This window comes from Loxodonta africana, chromosome 8, assembly GCF_030014295.1.
Source record: "Loxodonta africana isolate mLoxAfr1 chromosome 8, mLoxAfr1.hap2, whole genome shotgun sequence".
Classification (NCBI taxonomy): Eukaryota; Metazoa; Chordata; class Mammalia; order Proboscidea; family Elephantidae; genus Loxodonta; species Loxodonta africana.
This window is the reverse complement of record NC_087349.1, coordinates 32,029,918-32,050,172: the sequence shown is the minus strand read 5'-3', so window position 1 is coordinate 32,050,172 and position 20,255 is coordinate 32,029,918. Positions and strand designations below refer to the sequence as shown.

The 20,255-nt window shown below is 37.2% G+C and overlaps 1 protein-coding gene across 1 annotated transcript in view; it reads right to left on the bottom strand.

Moving 5' to 3' along the window:
• Positions 1 to 20,255, bottom strand: part of ASZ1 (ankyrin repeat, SAM and basic leucine zipper domain containing 1) — a 79,269-nt gene that overhangs the window by 3,411 nt on the left and 55,603 nt on the right. Inside the window, exon 11 of the mRNA XM_003407233.4 lies at positions 562 to 667. Coding sequence (XP_003407281.2) covers positions 562 to 667 — 106 coding nt within the window. The remainder of the gene's footprint in view (positions 1 to 561; positions 668 to 20,255) is intronic.

Here is a 20,255-nt window from a genome sequence, read left to right as displayed (position 1 = left end):
ATAACTTTCTATGTGGAGAATAACATTAATATTTATGGTGGATATGCCAATTCATGAAGGTTTTAAGAATGATATGATCCCCATATTAGTGTTATATAAAAATCATAGGAAAACAAGTGCATTTAAAAATTTTCACTATAGACAAGTAGCTAAAACCGATTCACCTAAAAAGTCTACAAAATAATTTTGCTTTCTCAGGTCACTTACACTTTCTCTATCTAAAAATTTCCTTCATTAAAAAAATCTTAATATTGATTTGTTTTTTAATAATACTAAACAACAGTTTTGTTTCAACTTTCACTTGGATGTCCTTTAAGAACAAGTAAGTTCAATACACTGGTCAGTTTAATTTTTGATCTGCCTCATTTTCCTTTTTCTGAGGGCTAGAATACTTCTCAAGTAACTAGTATTTAAAGTAGTAATACTTCAACCAATTGACTTATTTAATCATACACGATTTCGTGGAGGAATAGATTAACCAGATCAGTACTGTGCTTTTGAATTGTCTGGAATGGTCTTTAGTATTCATTTTTTTCTTCACTTAATAAGTTTGTAGAATACCTTGTGAGAACTGACAGGTAACTCAGTAATGATATTCTGAACCGCTGTTATTAAATGGCCACACTGTTTGTTTAATTTCAGAAGGAAACTGAGGAACTCATCACCACTAAAGAAAGAAAAACAAACAGGAATCACTAATAATGGCAGTTTACTTCATTCTATTGGGTAGTTACTCGAAATCTATTCTTAAAATTAGATTCTTTCAAAAATACTTACAAAATAGCCAGTATCTATTAGGAAATGAAATAAATATTGAATACACAGAGCAAGCCAAGTCTCTGATCTTTGGGATCTCAAGGTTTAGGATGATACACAGACAAACAATTACAGCATCATTATTCACAATGGCACAAAGATGGAAGATGCAAAATTTGGGTATCTACTATGCGCAGATACTGCACTAGGTATTTTACATTATTTCTTTTAATCTCCCCTGTGAGGTATATGTTAACACTAGTGTATAACTGAGGTATCTAAAACTGAGAGAGAATGAACTTAGTATCACACAGTATGGTGGGAATAGGGATAAATTTGCCAGGTAGATAATGAAAGGAAGGGATTCCAGACGAAGAGAAGAGCAGGTGCAAAAGTACAAGGGTAGAAGGTAACCAAGTTATAACTAAATTATGAGTTATGAGAAAGTAATCAGAGAAGGGGCTGAATGTAACCGTTTATTAAAAGAAATTTGTGGCATGCTAAGGAATTGGATTTTATCTTTTTGATAATGTAGAGCTATTAAAAAATTTTAAACAGGAATGTAGAAAATCAAATTTTTGCTTTAGAAAGTTTATCTTAGGAGTGGTATTAATTAAAGGTTTTTACTGACGAATTTTTTTAATAAGTAGATCTCCAGGTCCTTCTTTCTAGTCTGTCTTAGTCCGGAAGCTCTGCTGAAACCTATCTACCATGGGTAACACCACTAGGATATGAAATACCAGCAGCATAGCTTCCAGCATCACAGGAACATGCAAGCCACCACGGTACGACAAACTGAGAGATGAGCAAACAACCTGAGAAGCCTGACTACATGAGGAAGAATGTGGCATCAGGATTGGAAGAAGACTAACTAACCTGTGATATGCAGATGACACAGCTTGCTTGTTGAAGGCAAAGCAGCACTTACTGATGAAAGCAAAGAAGCATTTACTGATGCAGATCAAAGACCACAGCCTTCAGTATGGATTACACCTCAACATAAGGAAAACAAAAATCCTCACACGGGACCAATACGCAACACCATGATAAACAGAGAAAAGACTGAAGATGTCAAGGATTGCATTTTACTTGGATCCACAATCAACACCCATGGAAGCAGCAGTCAAGAAACCAAATGAAGTGTTGTACTGGGCAATCTGCTGCAAAAGACTTCTTTAAAGTGTTAAACAGCAAAGATGTCACCTTGAAGACTAAGCCATGGTATTTTCAATCGCCTCATCTGCATGTGAAAGCTAGACAATGAATAAAAAAGACCAAAAAAGAATTGATGCCTTTGAATTATGGTGTTGGTGAAGAATATTGAATATACCATGGACTGCCAGAAGAACAAACACATCTACTTGGAAGAAGTACAGCCAGAATGCACCTTAGAATCGAGGATGGCGAGACTTCATCTCACATACTTTAGACATGTTATCAGGAGGGACCAGTCCCTGGGGAAGGACATCAAGCTTGGTAAAGTGGAGGGTCAGCAAAAAAGAGGAGGATCCTCAATGAGATGGAATGACACAGTGGCCCCAGCAACGGGCTCAAATGTAGCAATGACTGTGAAGATGGCGCAGGACCAGGTGGTGTTTCACTCTGTTGTACCCAGAGTCACCACAAGTCGGAACCAACCTGACAGCACTTAATAACAACAGCATGAATTAAAGGGGCACAAGAGTGGACGTAAGGACACTAGTCAGGTGGCTAATGAAAAAAATCCATCCAAGAGATGATGAAAGAAAGCTTAAATTAAGGATCTATTAGTCAGATTGGGAGCAGACAGAGTGGTATTTAAGAAATATTTTGGAGAACAAATTGAAGAAACTTGGTTATGGATAGCATTTAAAAGAAAGGAGGATTCTAAGATAATTCTCGGTTTCTGCTTTCAATGGAAGCAGGTGCCACCAAGCAAGAAAGTACACTTGGGGTTAGGTGCTGGGAAAAAGAGTGAGGTGACGAGAAAATATTGTTGTTGTTGTTGTTAGGTGCCGTCAAGTAGGTTCCAACTCATAGCGACCCTAAGCACAACAGAACAAAACACTACCCGGTCCTGCACCAACCTTATAATCGTTGTTATGCTTGACCTCATTGTTGCAGCCACTGTGTCAATCCACCTTGTTGAGGGTCTTTTTTTTTTTTTTTATTCCAAAGCCTACGCTTTTAATTACTATACCATAATATTTTCTCGAAGCTTTCGAGAAAATATTATGGCACAGTAATTAAAAGCGTAGGCTTTGGAATAAAAAAAAAATCTGAATTTGAATTCAGCTTCCACACTTATTAGCTTTATGATCTTGAGCTGAGTGTTTCCATATCTCTAGAATGACAATAGGAGGACCTGTCAGGAGGACTGAAGGAGATCATGTATGTAAAGCATCCAGTATTGTGCCTAGCACATAGCTGGTATTCAAGTAAGCTTAAATTATGATGGCCACAACATGATGAGACATACAAGTGGCAATGACAGCAACCAGTAGAAAATGTAGGACTGGTGGCACTATGGTTAAGAGCTACAGTGAGCTATGGCCGCTAACCAAAAGGTCAGCAGTTTGAATCCACCAGCTGCTCCTTGGAAATCCTATGGAGCGGTTCTGTTCTGTCACATAGGGTTGCCATGAGTCAGAATCAACTCTACAGCAATGGGTTTAGTTTTTGGTTTTGCACGGGTACTTAACATGGGATCCTGAGATCCCTGAGGCTGGAGAGAAATCGGGAAATTCATGAATTTAGATGGGAAAAAATTAAATTTTATTTTCACTAACTTCTAACCAAAATTCTTATTTCCTCCAGTTTTGAACACAAGCACAAGCCAGAGTAGTATTCACAGTGTCTGTGATTTGGTCACCAACAGAAATCAAACTTATGGTCAGTCATGGAGAAGAGCACAGACAAAAAAGATACATACTGTGAAGAGGGTAGAGCTGATGGGGTGGAAGAGAAAAGCTGTCAAAGGAAAAGTAGCCTGAGAAGTAAGAAGAAAATCAAGAGTTATGAAAGGCAATGAAGGAGATGGATTCAAGAAGAAGGAAACAGACAAGCATGTTAAAAAGTAAGGTAAGTCCGATGATTCTGGCAATGAGGAGATACTGGCAGCTAGGTTCGTTTCAGTGACAGAAGCCAATTTACAGTGGCAGCCACAAAAAAACTTACACAACGCCAATAGAAAAGTGGACTAAGGATATGAACAGGTGATTCAGAGAAAAAGAAACTTAAATAATAAATATGGGGGGATACAATAAAAATAAGATGCTACCTTTCTAGCAGAATGGCAAAAATTACGTAGACTATTAACATAAAGAGTTGGCAAGGATGTGCCACGATCTTTTGGGAAAAGTCATTAACACCCTACGATATACAGATGACATTTACTTGCTTGCTGAAAATGAAGACAACCTGATGAAGGTCAAAGATTATAGCCTTCAGTATGGGTCATACTCAAATGTAAAGAAAAACTGAAATCATCAAAACTGAACCAATAAACAATATCATGATAAATGGAGAAAAAATTGAAGTTGTCAATGATTTCATTCTACTTGAATCAACAATCAACGTCCATGGAAACAGCAGTCAAGAGATCAAATGACATTATTTCATGGGCAAATCTGCTAGAAAAAAATTCTTTAAGGCTTTCCAAAGCAAAGATGTCATTTTGATGTCTAAGGTGTGCCTCAAAAAGCCATTGTCAAACTACACAACTTATGTTACAGCCCTCAGTATTTTGTACTTACTTACAGAATTCAAAATAAGAAGACATGACATAGATCTGGTAGACTGTATTATGTGTTCAAATTACCATGTTCCTTCTACTGAGCCCAACACTACCAGGTCCCTCCTACCAGAGGATTATATTTTATGCCCCAGTGACAAAAGACCTGGCCATGTGACTGCTTTGGAAAGTAAAATATGACTGAAAATCATGATGCAAATTCTGAGCAGAAGCTTTAAAAGCCATGGAACGGTTCTGCCATCATGTCTCTCTTCCCCTTGCCACAAGAAGAGCATGTCCTGGAGAGGACCTGTCCCTCCAGCAGGCTATGAGAATAACCCCAACAAGGAGCAGAGCCACTGTAGCCAACCCAAGATACAGATGAGCAAGAAATAAACTTTGTTATAAATCACTGAGATTTAGAAGTTATTTTCTACAATAGCATAACATACTGTAAGCTCTCTAAAACAACAGGCGTATTTTAAAAATTTAAGTATTAAGACAAAATTAATATTTTAAATAAAGGTACTACATACTCATTTGTAGACTATATGCGAAAATTAAAATCACCAACAATAATTACTGGTACTATTTTCTTCCAAAATGTTTTCTTACAGTATTCCTTTTCTTCCAGTATTTTGCCTATGCATGTATACAACTGGCATTATACTTGACATGCCATTTTATATTGTGTCTTTTATGCTTATTATGACTATTTTCCCAAAACATTAAGTCTCAAAATAATTTTTAATGACTGAATAAAATAATTGTATTAATGTACTGTTAGTTCAACCATTCCCCTGATGTTAAGTAATTAGATTGTTTCCAATTTTAGAATGTTAAAAATAATAGCTGTGAATAATATCTTTATACACAAAATTTGTATCTCCACAAATATTTCTTTGTGTGTGTATGTATGTGGAGGGGCTTGCCATAATCTTGAGATGCCTTTAACACATTCCAGTGTATATCAGGTAGGCTCAGAGCTCAGAGAAAGGTCTGGGCAGAAACTGAAAAATTAAAGACATGGATGAATATATATTATTTCTGTTCAAAATATTTCACAATAGTAATGGAGTGGTTATTAATATTTTTAAATTGCATTCTCTAATTTTGAAAACATACTAATGCTAATTGCAGAAAAAAAATAAATGTACTGTGCATATGTGTCTTGTAACAGACAGTATTTTAGAAAATTTGACACAGAAGAAAAGTATCTTAAAATAAATCAGTAGCTATTGTTGAAGTCACATTACTAGGAGATTACAATCAATCAGTTCAACTTTTCCTGCTGTTAGTTTTCTTATGACTTAATGACTAATTTCTTCTTTAAAGAATGACTTGGAGCAAATGGGAAGTAAAACCTTTTCCATAACAGCATGTAAACAAAGCCTGTGATTTAATAACAAGGTCAAATTCCTGGAATATATGTCTGCCAGTTTTATTTTTAAAAAATTCAGCAGTTTTAATAAGTGAACCATTCAGGATTCTGCACATTCTTTACATCTATTGAATTCCACAAAGTAAATTCATGCAGGCAACCATGTCATCATACAAATAAGTTATATTATAAAATTTAATTTCCACGTCAGTCATGTAGAACTGAGAATATTCCTTCATAGAAACAATGAAAAAAAAAAAAAAAGTAAAGAAAATGAACAAAGAAGAGATTCAAAAAGGTTTACAGATTCAGTGCAGACAACTGAAATCCTTCATAACGCATTTAAACATTTAAGAACCATAATGTTATTTTTGAAATAATGATGAGGAATTAATCTGAATATAGATATTCATATCATAAGGTGATCTATTAAGAAACAGGGAGATAATTTAAACTTCGCAATAAAGATTTTAAAGAAACATCCCTCATCTAAATTATCCACAAAACTTCTTTAAATTCTAAAATGCTGTGAAAACCTTATTTGCATGTTTAATTAATGTTTATCATAGTTGCAATGTTAGTTTTAGACAAGCTATGCTTGTGATGATATTATTGCATTTGTTAACACTGTATTTTATAGGATATTACAATTCTTAGATTCATTTAGCCATTTACTCAATAAAATTTGTCTATACATTTATGTCACAGGCAATGGAGACTGTGGTTAAGATACACATTAAACTCCCTAGGTTATTCTGTTAGGATTGCCAGGTATGGAAACTACAAGCATAAATCATGGCTGTAATTCCCAATGTGTTTTAAAAGCATATATGTAAAGACCAAGTTCCCACTGATATACACGGTGCTTTAACTTGGTCAAGCATATAATCCTCATTTATATTATTTCTAGTGAAAAAAAAAATGAAACTAGAAAATCCTGAAATAAAAAATAGTACCTTTATTATCAGTGGAAAATAAAGTTTTTGCTACACTCAGTTAACTAAAAAAGAAAAACTATAAAACAATGCCAAATTGGTATTAAAAGTAAGATTACACGAAGCTGGCGAAGTAGAAAAACTTTTATGGAACTTCTAACAGAGAACTTTTATGTACTTTTAAGAGGTCTAAAGGCAAAATGAGGAACTCTGGTGGCACGGTGGTTAAGCACTCGGCTGCTAACCGGAAGGTCGGCAGTTCTAAGCCACCAGCCACTCTGTGGGAGAAAGATGTGGCAATCTGCTTCTGTAAAGATGTGTAGCCTTGGGAATCCTATGGGGCAGTTCTACTCTGTCCTATGGGTTTGGTATGAGTCAGAACTCGACAGTAACAGGTTTGGTAAAGGCAAAATATCTTACTTGTCCTCTGCACAGGTATTTTTGCTATATTTATTCCCTGTTATTTTTTGATACATATGAAACCAAAAGGAGAAGGGGAAGAAAGCTTCCCAAGCACTGAAAGAGCAAACAGAAAGGATGAATTAAGAAGAAATGCTTATACATAAGCAAAATAGACTCAGTAAAATATATGTAATTAACAAGACGAGGTAGAATGAGAGGCAGAGGGAGAGGGAAAACATATCTGGTGCACAAATCCCCAAGAAGGGAAGAAAACCATGGTTGAAAAAAAGAAAATTTCATAGGTTGGTTATTAAGCGGTATTGTTTAGTAAAAGAAGTTCAAAATTACCTAGTTGCATAGAGAAAAAAGTAATTATTATGGGTTATTTAGGATTCCAAAATCTGAGTGTCTAAATTACTATATATAAAAGTAATTTAAGAAAATTATGAACAAAGAGTTAGACAATCATATAGTCCTAGAGACAGAAGAAATCTTGAACATTTTCTAACCCATTTGTCTTAGTCATCTAGTGTTGCTATAACAGAAGTGCCACAAGTGGATGGATTTAACAAAGAAAAGTTTATTTCCTCACAGTAAAGAAAGCTAAAAGTCCAAATTCAGGGCATCAGCTCCAGGGAAGACTTTCTGTCTTAGCTGGCCTTCTCATCAATTTTCCCCTTCTTTGCACAAAAAAAAAAAAAAAATTTTTTTTTTTTTGCACAGGGACTTTGGGTCCAAAGGATGCACTCTGCTCCTGGCACTACTTTCTTTGTGGTATGAGCCCCCCTGTTTCTCTGCTTGCTTCTCTCTTTTAAATGCCAAGACATTGCCTCAAGACACAATCCATTCTTGTAGATTGAATCCTGCCTCACTAACACACCCATCCTCCCTCATTAACATCACAGAGACAGGATTTACAACATACAGAAAAATCATACAATACCAGGAATCATGGCCCAACCAAACTGATACATACAGTTTTTGGGGGGACATAATTCAATCTATGATACCATCCTACATTTGAATTTCTCCTGTAAGTGCAATATCCCAGAGGTAAGTTATTATATACAGTGAATACAATGAAATTATTATCTTATTTATTCTGGACACTGTATTTCTATTAATGTATTCTAAGAGTGCTAGATTTTCTTAGCTAGTCATGTGCAATATTCACCTAAACTGAGGTGATAAAAAGCCAACTAAAAGCCTTCTTGAGGTGTATTAAGTTAGGTTTCATCCATTCTATAGTAATATAGCTAATTTTGGGCTTTCTATTTATCCTTATTAAATTTAACCCTATTAAGTTTTGGGAAGTTTGCTTCAACCTGCCAAGACGTTTAAAATCTTGATTCTCTAGATCTGCAGCTAGTCACTAGTCACATGTAGCTATCAAGTGCTTGGTGCTTGAAATATAGTCAGTCTGAATTAAGATATGCTGTGAGTTTAAAATACATACCAAATTTCAAAGACTTAAGGTAAATGAATAAAATATATCAAAATAAATTTTTTTGCAACCATCACCACTTTTATTTCCAATTTTTTTCATCCTCCAACACAGATACTCTGTATCCTTTAAGCAGTAACTCTCCACTCTTTTCCCCCCAGCCCCTGGTAACCACTAATCTTTTGTCTCTATGCATTTGCCTACTGTAGGTATTTCATATCAGCGAGATCATACAATATTTGTCCTTTTGTGTTTGATTTATTTCATTCAGCATGTTTTCAAAGTTCATTCAGGCTGTAGCATATATCAAAACTTCACTTCTGTTTATGGCTGAATAATATTCCATTGTATGTATATACCATATTTTGTTTATCTAGTCATCTGTTGATGGACACTTCAGCTGTTTCTACCTTTTGGCTATAGTGAATAATGATGCAATGAACCTTGGTGTACAATCATGAGTAATTTTTAAAAACTGATTATATGCTGAAATAATATTTTTGACTTTTTGGGGTTAAGTAAATATATTATCGAAATAAATTTTATGCGTTTCTTCTTGCTTTTTTAAAAGTGACTACCAGAAATTCTTAAATTACATATGTGACTCCCCTAGTTCTACTGGACAGCACTGCTCTAGATAACACTTAACGCTACCAATTTTCCATCATCTTTAAAGTTGAAAAATACACTTTGTCTTCATTCAAGTCATCAACTATTTTGAACAGGCCAGAGCTGAAAACAAAGAGCACCATGGTGAGATAATTATAAGGCCATTACACATTCATCAATCTGCTTTATGGACAGGTATCTGATTACTGTCTTAGTCATCTAGCGCTGCTATAACAGAAATACCACAAGTGGATGGCTTTAACAAGGAGAAATATACTTTCCCACAGTCTAGTAGAAATTTTTTTTTTTTTTAGTAGGCTACAAGTCCAAAATCAGGGTGTCAGCTCCAGGGGAAGGCTTTCTCTCTCTGCTGGCTCTGGAGGAAGGTCCTTCTCATCAATCTTCCCCGAGACTAGGAGCTTCTCTGTGTAGGAACCCCAGGTCTAAAGGATGTGCCCCGCTCCTGGCACTGCTTTTTTGGTGGTATGAGGTCCCCCAATCCCTGCTCGCTTCCCTTTCCTTTTATCTCTAGTAAGTAAAAGGTAGTGCAGGTCACGCCCCAGGGAAATCCCTTTACATTGGATCAGGGATGTGACCTGAGTAAAGGTATTATATCCCACCCTAATCCTCTTTGACATGATCTAATCTTGCCTCATTAACCAAAGGCAGAGATTAGGATTTACAACACATTGGAAAATTATATCAATCACAAAATGGAGGACAGTCACACAATACTGGAAATCATGGCTTAACCAAGTTGACACATTTTTTGAGAACACAATTCAATCCATGACAATTACTGACAAATCCAGTTCAATAAACATTTACTCCACGTTATCGACAAAGGAATTCTCAGGGACTTTGTTAAAAGTCCTACTAGATTCATTCACAACATACCTTAGTCCTATAATCTACTCTTCTTTATCAGTTTTCTCATGATTTGTTCTCAGTGAATATTTGGCTGGGGACTCATATTCAACTTCCCTTATCCTAAAAGTCTTGAAACAATGTGAATTATCTCTAAGGGGACTGCCTAAAAATGGGAAGTAAGAAGTAAAAGAATTTAAGGTTTTAAATAGCAATTGTTTTCATTTTGAAAATAGGGAACTGATCTAATGATCAGTGATAGAGAGCTCAATGGAACATATAATAAAAAAAAATAGAAGCAGTGATATTTAAATAGGCACCACAGAGCAGAAGTAGCATCAAATGAGTACTTCCAAAGATATGTTATTGCCACTGGGATTGTGTTAAATGCCTTACTTAGCTACTGAGACTTGTTAAAGCACAAGTCTCTCTTCTGTTCAAACTGGATAAAAAACCCAACCAAGTGCTAAACTGGGAGCAAATCATTTTAAAAATCATTTACATAAAAACTAACTAAATAAATTGGAATTCTAAAAAAATGTTCAAGCAACCCACAGGAAAGCAAGAAAAAAGAAACAGAAGAACATGAAACAGAAATAACAAACATAAAACAAATAATAAGATGGCAATAAAATACATATGACTATATCCAATGCCATAAAACAAACCTTAAAGAACTGAAATCATACTTTTCCTGGTCATAATGGAGTCAAACTAGAAATCATTAACAGAAAGACAACAGGAAGCTCTCCAAACACTTGGAAATTAAGCAACACACTTCTAAACAATCCATGTGTCAAAAGAGGAAGTCTCAAAGGAAATAAAAATATACGTACAGCTGAATGAAAAGGAAGCACATCAAAATTTGCTGGATGCAACTAAAACAGTGCCAGAGGGAAATTTATACCACTAAGTGCTCATATAAAAAAAAACAAGAGGGGAAAAAATCCCAAATAAATAATCTAAACATCCACCTCAAGAATCTAGAAAAATAAACTCAAGGCTAGACAGACTCTTCCGGTAACCTCTTTACAACAAAGGCCCGAAAAAACAAGTGAAACGAGTATATTTGTGACAAGCTAGTAGCCCTGAGCTTCAAAGGCAAGCTTAGAAAATGAACTGAGGGGCAGGGGGAGGAAGAGACCGTTCAGAAGCGGAGAGGAGTTAACAGACCTGAATTGCGGGGAGGTCTCAGGCACCATTCCCGGAGCGGCAACAGTGGGCTGGTACTAGCGTTCGGCTGCAGTTTCCTCAGGGAGAAGAAGCCAGCCACACAGCCTACTCACACCTCTGGAACCTAAGAAGAACGGTGCTCTCGGCAAAAGCTAAGTACTTGCATATATTTTACCACGCCACTCCCCCACCTCCAAGCCGGCTTCAGCGGCTGAATTCCCTGGGCCTGAGACAGGCCCTGTTGAGCGCCTAGAGCCATCTTCCTGGCCTTGGAGAAGGAAAAAATTTGCAATTGGGGGAAAACATAATTTGCGAGCTCCACTAACTGGGGGAGCTCAGGACAGAAGTGGCTCCTGTTCAGGCATAAACCGTCTATGGACTTTGAGCACCATTCCCTTCTCTAAGGACCTTTGTGTGTGACTATTTCGGGAGAACAGGCCCTTGTTGACAGACTCCAGCCGTTTCAGCTGTGCGGCGGAGAGGTGGGTGTTTGATGTTTGACATTGCTTTGCCTATTAAACAAGGTCCTCACCTACCCACATCAGGGATCTAAGGATTGGTAGCTTCACTCAGGTCACCCCGCCACCCGCGACAGGGGTCCAAGGATAACTGGTACCTCCCAGTCCGTACAACCAAAAACTTTGGGTGCCCATGGTCTGTCTACAGAACCCACCCACCTGCACGCTCTAGGGAACAGGGACACACTTTCCTCAGAGACACTTGGGGGTCGGTTCTCAGCCCCCTGCCTTGTTCAGAGCATGACCCCCTGCTGCAATCAGATACCGGTACATACACCAATCACCCCTGCCCCTCTAAGACTGTAGGACAGAGCCTCTACCACACACTTGATGATCAGCTACCTGGAAACCTGAGCCGAATTCATCAAGAAAACTGAATGGACTCCTAGGCTGATATACCTGATAACAGCTCTAGCCAGCTGGGGACAGGACGTCAGAGCTCCAAAGGCAAAAATGATCAGGCTAGCTCACTCATGCAACCCATTTGGGTATATCAAAACAAAACAAAGCAAAAAGCTACAACACAGTAAGCAAGCATAAACTAATACAATAACTTACAGATGGCTCGGAGACAACAGTCAATATCAAGTCACATAAAGAAACAGACCATGATCACCTCAACAAGCTCTCAAAACAAAGAATCCAGGGATCTTCTAGATGAAAGTGCACTCCTAGAATTACCAGAGCCAGAATACAAAAGATTAACATACAGAGCCCTTTAAGACATTAGAAAGGAAATGAGGCAATATGTAGAACAAGCCAAGGAACACACTGATAAAGCAATTGAAAAAATTAGAAAGATTATTCAGGAATATAACGAAAAACTAAATAAGTTGGAAAAATCCATAGACAGTAATCAGAAATTCAAAAGATTAACAATAAAATTACAGAAGCAGACAACTCAACAGAAAGTCAGAGGAGCAGAATTGAGCAAGTAGAAGCCAGAATTTCTGAACTCAAATATATTATATATCTGGCACTAACATATTTGAAGAAAAATCAGATAAAAGAATTAAAAAAAAAATGAAGAAATCTTAAGAATTATGTGGGGCTCTATCAAGAGAAATAACCTATGAGTGATTGGAGTACCAGAACAGGGAGGGATAAGAGAAAATACAGAGAGAATTGTTGAAGATTTGTTGGCAGAAAACTTCCCTGATATCATGAAAGATGAGAAGCTATCTACCTAAGATGCTCATCAAACTCCCCATAAGGTAGATCTTAAAAGAAAGTCACCAAGACATACTATAATCAAACTTGCCAAAACCAAAGATAAAGAGTTTTCAGAGCAGCTAGGGATACATGAAAAGCTACCTACAAAGGAGAGCCAATAAGAATAAGCTTGGACTACTTGGCAGAAACCATGCAGGCAAGAAGGCAATGGGATGACATATTTAAAAAGAAACTGAAGGAAAAAAATTGCCAGCCAAGAATCCAGCAAAACTGTCTCTTAAATATGAGGGTGAAATTAGGACATTTCCAGATAAACACAAGTTTAGGGAATTCGTAAAAACCAAACCAAAACTACAAAAAATACTAAAGGGAGTTCTTTGGTTAGAAAATCAATAACATCAGGTGTCAACCCAAGACTAGAACACTGGGCAGGGCAATCAGAACTCAACCCAGACAGGGAAATCAAAAAAAAACAAAGGTTTAAAAAAAAAAAAAAAAAAGCTCAAAACAGGGTAACAGCGATGTTATTATATGAAAGAAGACAATATTAAAACAATAAAGAGGGACTAAGAAATGTAATCACAGACCTTCCATATGAAGAGGAAGACCCGGCGATACAAAGAAATAAAAGTTAGGTTTAAATTTAGAAAAACAGGAGTAAACGATAAGGTAACCACAAAGGAGACAAACTACCCTAATCATCAAAATAGAATACAAGAAAAAATAGAGACTCAGCAGAAACAAAATCAACAACAACGAATATGAGAAAAGGACAATATATAATCTACTCAGCACATAAAATTAAGTGGGGAAAAAGAAACTCAACAACACACAAAAAAAGACATCAAAATGATAGCACTAAATTCATACCTATCCATAATTATTGGACTAAATGCACCAATAAAGAGACAGAGAGTGGCAGAATGGATTAAAAAACAAGATCCGTCTATATGCTGCCTACAAGAGACACACCTTAGACTAAGAAAGACACAAACAAACTGAAACCCAAAGGATGGAAAAAATACATCAAGCAAACAACAATCAAAAAAGAGCAGGAGTAACAACATTAATTTCTGACAAAATAGACTTTAAAGTTGAATCAAAAAGGATAAAGAAGGACAGTATATAATGATTAAAGGGACAATACACCAAGAAGATATAACCATATTAAATATTATACACCCAATGACAGGGTTGCCAAGATACATAAAACAAACTCTATCAGCACTGAAAAGTGAGATAGACAGCTCTACAATAATAGTAGGAGACATCAACATACCACTTTTGGTGAAAGACAGGACATCCAGAAAGAAGCTCAATAAAGACACAGAAGATCGAAATGCCACAATCAACCAACTTGACCTCATAGACATGTACAGAAAACTTCACCCAACATCAGCCAAGTATTCTTTCTTTTCTAGTGCACATGGAACATTGTCTAGAATAGACCACACATTAGGTCATAAAGCAAGCCTTAGCAGAATCCAAGACACTGAAATATTACAAAGCATCTTCTCTGACCATAAGACCATGAAAGTGGAAATCAATAACAGGAAAAGCAGGGAAAAGAAATCAAACACTTGGAAACTGAACAATACCATGGTCAAAAAAGACTGGATTATAGAAGACATGAAGGATCTAATAAAGAAATTCATAGAATCCAATGAGAATGAAAACACTTCCTATCAGAACCTTTGGGACACAGCTAAAGCAGTGCTCAGAGGTCAATTTGTATAAAAAAATGCACACATCCAAAAAGATGACAGGGCCCAAATCAAAGAATTATCCCTACAACTTGAACAAATAGAAAGAGAGCAACAAAAGAAACCCACAGGCACCAGAAAAAAACAAATAATAAAAATTCGAGCTGAACTAAATACAAAACAGAAAAACAATTGAAAGAATTAACAAGACCAAAAGCTGGTTCTTTGAAAAATTCAACAAAATTGATAAACCACTGGCCAAACTGACAAAAGAAAAACAGGAAACAAATAACCTGAATAAGAAATGAGACGGGCGATATTACAACAGATCCAACTGAAATTAAAAGAATCACATCAGATTACTATGAAAAACTGTACTCTAACAAATTTGAAAACCTAGAAGAAATGGATGATTTCCTAGAAACACACTCCCTATCTAAAGTAACACAAACAGAGACAGAGCAACTAAATAGACCCATAACAAAATAAGAGATTGAAGAGGTAATCAAAAAACTCCCAACAAAAAAAAGGCCTGGGCCAGATGGTTTCACTGCAGAGTTCTACCAAACTTTCAGAGAAAAGTTAACACCACTACTACTAAAGGTATTTCAGAGCATAGAAAAGGATGGAATACTCCCAAACTCATTCTATGAAGCCAGCATATCCCTGATACCAAAACCAGGTAAAGACACCACAAAAAAAAGAAAATTACAGACCTATAACCCTCATGAACTTAGATACAAAAATCCTCAACAAAATTGTAGCCAATAGAATTTGACAATATATCAAAATAATAATTCACCATGACCAAGTGGCATTCATACCAGGTATGCAGGGATGGTTCAACATTAGAAGAGCAATTAATGTAATCCATCACACAAATAAAACAAAAGACAAGAATCACACGATTTTCTCAATTGATGCAGAAAAGGCATTTGACAAAGTTCAACACCCATTCATGATAAAAACTCTCAGCAAAATAGGAATTGAAGGAAAATTCCTCAACATAATAAAGGGCATTCATACAAAGCCAAAAGCCAATATCATCCTAAATGGAGAGGGCCTGAAAGCATTTCCCTTGAGAATGGGAACCAGACAAGGATGCCTTTTATCACCGTTCTCATTCAACATTGTCCTGGAGGTCCTAGCCAGAGCAATTAGGATAGACAAAGAAATAAAGGGCATCCAGATTGGCAAGGAAGAAGTAAAAGTATCTCTATTTGTAGACAACATGATCTTATACACAGAAAACCCTAAGGAATCCTCCAGAAAACTACTGAAACTAATACAAGAGTTCAGCAGAGTATCGGGATACAAGATAAACATACAAAAATCAGTTGGATTCCTCTACACCAACAAAAACAACATCGAAGAGGAAATCACCAAATCAATACCATTTACAGCAGCCCCCTAGAAGATAAAATACTTAGTAATAAATCTTACCAGAGATGTAAAAGACTTATACAAAGAAAACAATACACTTCTGCAAGAAACCCAGAGACCTACATAAGTGGAAAAACATACCTTGCTCATAGATAGGAAGATTTAACATTATAAAAATATCTATCCTACCAAAAGCGATCTATATATTTAATGCAATTCCCATCCAAATTCCAATGACGTTCTTTAATAAGATGGAGAAACAAATCACCAACTTCACATGGAAGGGAAAGAGGCCCCAGATAAGTAAAGCATTACTGAAAAAGAAGAACAAAGTGGGAGGCCTTACTCTACTTGATTTTAGAACCTATTATACTGCCACAGTAGTCAAAACAGCCTGTTACTGGTACAACAACAGATACATAGACCAGTGGAACAGAACTGAGAATCCAGACATAAATCCAACCACATATGACAGCTGATATTTGAAAAAGGCCCCAAAACAGTTAAATGGGGGAAAAGACAGTCTTTTTAACAAATGGTGCTAGCACAACTGGATAGCTATCTGCAAAAAAATGAAACAGGATCTATACCTCACTCCATGCACAGAAACGAGCTCAAAATGGATTAAAGACCTAAATATAAAATCTAAAATGATAAAGATCATGGAAGAAAAAATAGGGCAATGTTAGGAGCCCTAACATATGGCATAAACAGTATAAAAACATTATTAAGAATACAGAAGAAAAACTAGATAACTGGGAGCTCCTAAAAATCAAACACCTATGCTCATCCAAAGACTTCACCAAGAGAGTAAAAAGATTACCTACAGGCTGGGAAAAAGTTTTTAGCTATGACATTTCCGATCAGCGTCTGATCTCTAAAATCTACATGATACTGCAAAAACTCGACTGCAAAAAGACAAATAACCCAATTAAAAAATGGGCAAAAGATATGACTAGACACTTCACTAAAGAAGACATTCAGATAGCTAACACATACATGAGGAAATGCTCACAATCATTAGCCATTAGAGAAATGCAGATGAAAACTACAATGAGATTTCATCTCACTCCAACAAGGTTGGCATTAATCCAAAAACACAAAATAATAGATGTTGGAGAGGCTGTGGAGAGATTGGAACACTTATACACTGCTGGTAGGAATGTAAAATGATACAACCACTTTGGAAATCGATTTGGCGCTTCCTTAAAAAGCTAGAAATAGAACTACCATATGATCCAGCAATCCTACTCCTCGGAATATACCCTAGAGGAATAAGAGCCTATACACGAACGGATACATGCACACCCATGTTTACTGCAGCACTGTTTACAATAGCAAAAACATGGAAGCAACCAAGGTGCCCATCAATGGATGAATGGATAAACAAATTATGGTATATTCACACAATGGAATACTACGCGTCAATAAAGAACAGTGAGCAATCTGTGAAACATTTCATAACATGGAGGAACCTGGAAGGCATTATGCTGAGTGAAACTAGTCAGTTGCAAAAGCACAAATATTGTATAAGACCACTATTATAAGAACTTGAGGAACAGTTTAAACTGAGAAGAAAATACTCTTGTGTGCTTACAAGAAGGGGGTGGGTGGAAATGTGGGAGGGGGTATTCATTAATTAGTAGATAAGAACTACTTTAGGTGAAGGGAAAGACAACACACAATACATGTGAGGTCAGCACAACTGGACTAAAACCAAAAGCAAAGAAGTTTCCTGAATAAACTTAATGCTTCGAAGGCCAGCGTAGCAGGGGCAGGGATTTGGGGACCATGGTTTCAGGGGACATCTAAGTCAATTGGCATAATAAAATCTATTAAGAACATTCTGCACCCCAATTTGAAGAGTGGCGTCTGGGGTCTTAAACACTAGCAAGTGGCCATCTAAGATGCATCAACAAGTCTCAACCCACCTAGATCAAAGGAGAATGAAGAACACCAAGAACACAAGGTAATTACAAGCCCAAGAAATAGAAAGGGCCACATGATCCAGAGACTACATCATCCTGAGACCAGAAGAACTAGATGGTGCCTGGCTACAACTGATGACTGCCCTGACAGGGAACACAACAGAGAACCCCTGAGGGAGCAGGAGAGCAGTGGGGTGCAGACCCCAAGTTCTCATAAAAAGACCAGACTTAATGGTCTGACTGAGACTAGGACCCTGGTGGTCATGGCCCTCAGACCTTCTGCTGGCTCAGGAAAGGAACCATTCCTGAAGCCAACTCTTCAGACATGGATTGGACTGGACAATGGGTTGAAGAGGGATGCTGGTGAGCTTCTTAGGTCAGGTGGACACTTGAGACTATGTTGGCACCTCTTGCCTAGAGAGGAGATGAGAGGGCAGAGGGGGTTAGAAGCTGGCGAAATGGACACGAAAAGAGAGGGCAGAGGGAGGGAACGGGCTGTCTCATTAGGGGGAGAGTAACTGGGAGTATGTAGCAAGGTGTATATAAGTTTTTGTTTGAGAGACTGACTTGATTTGTAAACTTTCACTTAAGCACAATAAAATTTATTTAAAAAACAAACAAACAAAAAACCAAAAACTAGGAATAGAGAAGAATTTCCTCAATCTCATAAAAAAGCAACTACAAAAATTACCTAGTTAACATTATGATGTTGTTGTTAGGTACTGCCAAGTTGGCTTCAACTCCTGGTGACCTATGTACAACAGAACGAGACATTGCCTAGTCCTGCGCCATCCTCACAATCTTTGTTATACTTCAGCCCATTGTTGCACCACTGTGTCAATGCACCTCACTGAAGGTCTTCTTTTTTGCTGAGCTTCTGGTTCACCAAGCAAGATGTCCTTCTCCGGGGGCTGATTCTTCCTGATAACATGTCCAAAGTATGTGAGACACAGTCTCGCCATCCTTGCTTCTAAGAAACATTCTGGTTGTATTTCTTCCAAGATAGATTTGTTCATTCTTTTGGCAATCTGTGGTATATTTAATATTCTTTGCCAACAGCATAATTCAAAGGCATCGATTCTCCTTTGGTCTTCCTTATTCACTGTCCAGCTTTTGTATGCATATGAGGCGACTGGTAACACCATGGCTTCGGTCAGGTGGGCCTTAGTCCTTAAAAGTGACATCTTTTCTTTTTAACAGTTTATTTTTTGCTTTTTAACACTTTAAACAGGTCTTTTGCAGCCGATTTGCCATGCAATGTCTTGTTTGATTTCTTGATTGGGGCTTCCATGGGTGTTGACTGTAGAGCCAAGTAAAATGAAATCCTTGATAACCTCAATCTTTTCTCTGTTTATCATAATGTTGCTTATCGGTTCAGTTGTGATGACTTGTTTTCTCTATGTTGAGATGTAAACCACAATGAAGGCTGCAGTCTTTGATCTTCATCACTAAGTACTTCAAGTCTTCTTCACTTTCAGCAAGCAAGGTTGTGTCACCTGCATAACGCAGGCTGTTAATGAGTCTTCCCTTCAATCCTGATGCCCTGTTCTTCTTGACACAGTCCAGCTTCTTGGATTATTTGCTCAGAATACACACTATATAAGTATGGTGAAAGGAAACAACCCTGACGCACACCTTTCCTGACTTTAAAACACGCAGTATCCCGTTGTTCTCTTAGAATGACTGCCTCTTGGTCTATGTACAGGTTCCGCATGAGGCACAATTAAGTGTTCTGGATTCCACACAGTCGAATGCCTTAGCGTAGTCAATAAAACACAGGTAAACATCTTTCTGGTATTCTCTGCTTTCACACAGGATATATCTGACATTAGCAATGGTATCCCTGGCTCCACGTCCTCTTCTGAATTTGGCTTGAATTTCTGGTAGTTCCCTGTGGGTGTACTGCTACAACTACTTTTGAATGATCTTCAGCAAAATTTTACTTGGGTGTGACATTAATAATATTGCTCAAAAATCTCCGCATTCGGTTGGATAACCTTTCTTTGGAAAAGGCATAAATATGGATCTCTTCCAGTCAGTTGGCCAGGTAGCTATCTTTCAATTTCTTGGCTTAGATGATTGAGCACTTCTAGTGCTGCATCCGTTTGCTGAAACATCTCAATAGGTATTTCACCAATTCCTGGGGCCTTGTTTTTCGCCAATGACTTCAGTGCAGCTTAGACCTCTTCCTTCAGTACCATGGTTCCTGATCATTGGCTATCTCCTGAAATGGCTGAACATTGACCAATTCTTTTGGGAACAGTGATTCTG